At 43.8% G+C, this 5,571-nt stretch overlaps 1 protein-coding gene across 1 annotated transcript in view; it reads left to right on the top strand.

Moving 5' to 3' along the window:
* The first annotated feature begins 646 nt into the window (after window positions 1–646).
* The window catches only part of fgf12a (fibroblast growth factor 12a), a 24,571-nt gene continuing 19,646 nt past the window's right edge, over window positions 647–5,571 (top strand). Inside the window, 1 exon segment of the mRNA XM_035670759.1 lies at window positions 647–678. Coding sequence (XP_035526652.1) covers window positions 647–678 — 32 coding nt within the window.

Here is a 5,571-nt window from a genome sequence, read left to right on the forward strand (position 1 = left end):
GCTCCAGTTACTTTACCCAGACCAGAGCTATATTTTGCAGACGAGCGCGTTCCAGTGCTGCATCCGAAGCGGGCCAAAAAAAAAAAAAAAATGGACAATGCAGGGATCAAGTCATTAAAGTTCAGGGGCCTGGAAGGGCCCCAAACGAAGCAGCTGGGCTTCAGCACCACGGATAGCGCCATAGCAGAAGCGCTCCAGGGCAGGGGCTCCCAAACTTTTCACGTTGCCAGATTCATATTAAAGCAGGAACCCAGATTGATTCTATTTTGTCTTGATTCTGTTTGACAAAGAGTTAAATGGCAATTTAAAACTACCTCTTTTCTTGTGAATAATTGTAATTGGATATCAGTTGAAAGTCTACCTTTTCTTCCTGAAATGAAACTAACGCCTTAGGTTGGGGGCCTGTCAAAGACCACGGGAAGTTCCCAAACTCCACTTTGGCTTTAGCTACTTTAATGGACGTTGAAAACCAGACACAGTGATAGTTTACCCTCACCTGGAGAACAAACGTTACTTTTGAAAGTGACTTACTTTGCCATATGTCCACTATAAAACATGCCCCAGTAATGTGAAGTCTCAATGACACACACACGCACACATGCTCATACACAACCAGCACTCAACAGTGTTTGGCAATAAGCCTAAGATGCCTGCCATGTCCTCTATAGTCATGTCTCAGCAGTTCACTGCATTGCTGCTGTTGTTCACTCATAACATAACAAGATCTCCAAAGTCATTAAAAAAACATCCTTCCAGAGCGAGACGAAATGCCGTTTTACTGAGAGACAAATGCAACACCTTCTCCTGTGTCCTCCCATCACTTGCAGTGTTGTAGGATCTCCAGTAGTTTCAGCTGGAGCAGGCTCTCAAATTCAGGGCAGACAATTAGAAACTCCATTAAGCACAGTTGATTCCTCTGAGGTAGTTGGACCAAAAGCAGCACGCACACTGGGATCTGTAGGACTCGGATATAAAGCGCCACCGGTCCTTATCCTGCATCTCTGTTCACTGTTAGATGAACCTTATGACCTCAATCAAAACCTTATGAGTCATCTCACAGGTGTTGACACAAAAGGATGCTATGCATGAATGCAGAAATCTAGTTCACGCTGTTTGAGATGAAGCAGCGTCGGGTGAAGGCTTTGTTTGAAGTTTGCTCCGTGTTTATTTCAACTTGTGTGAGCCACTTTACTTTACACTTCAAATCTTTTTGTGTTTGATTCTCTGTTTTTGAACTGTTGTGGTTCTTTTGCAAGAACTCCTAAAGAGGAGTTCCACTGTGTCTTTGCTGCTCATCCAAGACTATAAACATCATCATAAAAATATTATATTATCTCTTTCTGCAAATCTGAACTTGTCTGTCTATTGTTCATCAGCAGTTACACGTTATTCACTCAGTATAAGAAAAGCACCTATCACACAAAGAGAGATCATACACATAACTTTCCAGAGGCAGGGGCCACAACCTCGGCTGGTAATCTGTCTGCATCATTCATTGCTCTTGGTGACGTTAGCTTGTATAAGATCATGTTAAGCTGGAAGAGCAGAGGGTGTTTTGCGCTCCAGATTCAGGAACTATGCCAAATTCTACCCCCTGGGGATTTCTGTTGAAAGATGTCTCTGAGTAGGCTTAAATCTTTGCACCTGCTTTCCTTTGTGGTGTCAAGTTTGCACCTGGCTTTTCTCGTCTATAAGTTAAATACAGTAGTTGGGGTGTCCTGTATTGCAGCAGCATGCTTGTATTGTGGGTGGCATCGTGGAGAAGCAACCAGTAACAAAAGCTTGTCTTCCTCTGTGATAATGTTTATTTCTTATAGTTGTCATTCTGTCAGTTTCCTTGTGACTGTTTGATCATTGTAACATCAGGTTTCATTGAAGTTACTTTTGGTTTTATTCTTTCGAGTCAGTCCTGATGTCTCTGCGTGGCATTTTTAGCGGAATCAAACACCCAAAGCCAAACTATTTTCCTTTCTTGTCGAGCACCATTTATTTTAATTACTAACTTAATAGTCTTAACTAACAGTTGGTTGTCATCTCTCTGCTCATGTTTGTCTGGTGTTGTGGCTTTTGTTAGAGCAACAGTAAGATTAGTTGTTGAAATTGTTTACTGAGTGAGTGATAAATGTTGACAAATGATCTTGTTTGCAATGCATGGATCTTGCCTTTGCTTCCCATTTTGCGGCACTAAATCCAATTCAGATTTATCTTTGTTTTATCCCTACAACTTGGGCTTTGTGCAGTTAAAGTATATACCCGTCACACTAGCTCTAAGCTGTGTAATTTGTGTTGGTGTAGTGTAAATGTGGTAATGAGCACTGTGTGTGAGCCACAGCATTGCACTTACTCTCACACATCTCTCCCCTTTGCCTCCTGGAGACTTGCCAAGATAGTTTAGCAGGCATTACACAATGAAAACTAGTTTCAGCTATTGTGAGTCAACACATCTGTGAGGTATCTCAAGGACACATTAGAGTGACAACCTTGTCTACTAGTGTCTCTCTGAACACCCGTGGTTCATTCTTTTTCCACAAGGGGGCAGCAGGCATAAAGAAATGACTGGAAGTTACTTGTGCAGTGGTGGCATCTGAAAGAGGGGCCACAGAGATGCTGGGCTTTTGGTTTGTTTCTTTTAGTTTTCAGAGATATTTAGTTCCTATGCTGCAGTGTACAGTGTGTGCATCATGGTACATACTTTGATCTAGCACAGTTAGACGAACTGAAAACACAAACTGTATACTCAACACATTTAACGCAACATGTTGAATGATGAAAAAACATTTAAAAATGTCAGCATCATCCTGTTTGTGTAAATGAGCGAGCCATTTTAATTGACAATTCGAATGATTGCTATATATTGCCTGCAGTGCATTTCATAGCAGCAGTGTTTTATTGCTCGTGGACGTATCTCAGCCGGGATGAAGTGAACATCAATTGTCTCTGGTAAAGGGAGGATGCCTAGCAGATCCTCATTAGGGAATACTTTATCTTTCCCTGACAAAGATGTATGTGCTATGTCTTCACAGCGCTGTACCGCAAAATCCCTCCCATTTCTGAGAAAGCTCACAGACCACCAGATTTTCTAAGAAATGTATATCATACTCCTGCATATCCGTTAGAATGATTGATGCTATATTGAAATTGTTATTGATAATTTTTTATGCTGCAGTGACATATTCATTTCTACCACTCACTGGCAACTCAATAAGAATACAAAGCTAGATTAAGGGTTTTGATTTAGACGCCAACCTTTAGTTTCTAACTTTTCTTTTGCTATCTGTGTTCTATCTATCTGTCTGTCTGTGGGAGAAGTCGTCTCTCTCTCTCTCTTTCTCTCTCTCTTACGCACCCAGGGACAGACATGCAGAAACACACAAAGGGCTAACCAGGATACCAGCTTCACATTGAACACTTTCATCCATTATATCCAAATCTTACGTAAGGGGGGGATGTGGGGGTGCAGACAGTGGTAGTCAAAAGAAAACCGTCTCCCTCTCCCTGTCTCTCTCTCTCTCCCCGAGTTCGGTTGGAGAGAGAATGTCAAACCGAGTCCTAGAAAAAGCCTCTAAATGTTTCATGCTGTTTCATCACAGGGAAGAGAGAGGTTTTGCTGTGCTGCTGAAGACTCACGTGTTCTTCCTCCCACAGTGAATGTGTGCGTGTGTGTGTGTGAGTGTGGTGTGTGTGCTCCCCAGCCCATGCAATAATAAACATGAAACCAGAGGCATTCTCACAGACAAATGCTGGTACACACACACGCACACACACGTTTGCCGGACAATTTTGGGGCGATTTTTACCTTTTATTGTGATGAAGATCATTCCCTTAATTCCAGTAAAAACAGAATCATTCGGTTGGTTTGCTCTTGTCCAGATGTGATCGCAGAATACATGATGCTCTCTATGCACGTACATCCATGTGTGCTCTTCCTCTGTCCTGCAAAGAGTCCTAAGGGCAGGTTTTTTAAAGCTTTGGTGTTACAGTGTTTTTCATGGTTTGTGAAGAACTATTGTGCTGCTGGTGAAGATGTTATTTGTAATGTTTTGGTGTGTTTTTGGTGTCTCATGGGCAAGTCCATTTCATTCCCATAAGCCATAAATCACACATACATGTGTTGTGTCACTGTCTGGGTCTTCAGTGTACCATTTGTGTTTTTGGGGGTGTGCAGAAACCTGTTGCAGGTAATCCTTTTAGCCAGATTGAATATGTTCTTTATGGCATGTGTGGGGTGCCACGGGGGCTTTAGAAAATAAAATGCGCGTTAAGTATAAGCTATGAGGATAAGAATGCCGTGTAGTGGCCTATCAACCAAAGCTGATTAAGATTTATCTTTTTCATGCACACTGCTCTCAGAACAGTTCACTGCGGCCCCCTTGCTCCCCGACGTGCCTCGTCTGAAAACTGGCTCGCAACTTCGGATTTTAATTGTAATTCAAAGAGACAATTGCGAGATCCCCCCCCCCTTCAGACTGGCACGTTATCCCAAAGGACTAGAAATCACGCGCACGCGCATCCATTTTCCCCTGCATAAACAATCGACCCATCATTCCCCCACTTTACCCCCTTTCTTTTTTTTTATGTATTACATTAGCGTCTTTTCTTCCTGGAAATCATATATCTTTACGCTTGCCATCTCTCCTCCGAGAATTCCTAATACGAACCTCAATCACGTATGATTGCGTTAAAAGAGTTGAAGAGGGAGTGAGGGGGGAGAGAGGGAGAGAGAGAGAGAGAGAAAGAGAGAGAGAGAGGGAGGCTAAGGACCGCGACCGTCCAGTCTCTCGCTGTCGGCGATGTAACACACCGACAGCATCCATTCGGGACGCGCTTGGAAATAATGCTTAGTGCTACTTTATTATTTGTGCACTACAACAAAAAGCACTCCGGCGTGTGTCCGCCTCAACTAATTGTTGCTTTTACAGACGAGAATCCCTCCCTGCAGGCTTAAATTACATCTCTGCAGCATCCTTGCAGAGTAGCCTCTGCTGCCGATTCCGTTTTTTTCTTCTTCTTCCCCGGCTGCATTCAGAAGGTGCCATCGACAGAACCGGAGACTGGGCTCACGGTTATCCCGGGCTCCCGCACAGCCTCCTTTCCTGGACCAGCAGCGGACGGTCTCATTCATCGATGTGCGATTGGAGTAAATAATTAGAAACAAACAAACGATAAAAAAAAAAAAAAACGAAAAAAAGTTGGGATCCTTCTCCAGCCCAGGCACGAGGGGGTGTTGTGCATGGATTTAGGTTGATGCGAATTATTATTTCAAATAAAAAGGCGTCAGGAAGCCAGAGGAGAGAGGCTGGTGTGCAGATGAGGATTACGAAGTCGTGCTCGTCACACGCGGCACCGTCCACCTGGAATACCTGAAGCTCTCCCATGACACACATCTGCATCAACTTATCAGGACTGTTGCATGTATCCAGGACTGATATGTCGGCCCCTGTGGCCTAGCCCGTGGGTGTATGTTTTATGTGAGATCGGTCGCTGTTGATTCGAAGCCCCGAGTGCCATAAACTCGCAGCGGCTGAATTATTACACGCTACTGCCCCCCTCCCCCGTCCCCACTCCCCCCAC

This window comes from Morone saxatilis, unplaced genomic scaffold (assembly GCF_004916995.1).
Source record: "Morone saxatilis isolate NCDOM2014 unplaced genomic scaffold, NCSU_SB_2.0 Contig23, whole genome shotgun sequence".
In the NCBI taxonomy this organism is placed as follows: domain Eukaryota; kingdom Metazoa; phylum Chordata; class Actinopteri; family Moronidae; genus Morone; species Morone saxatilis.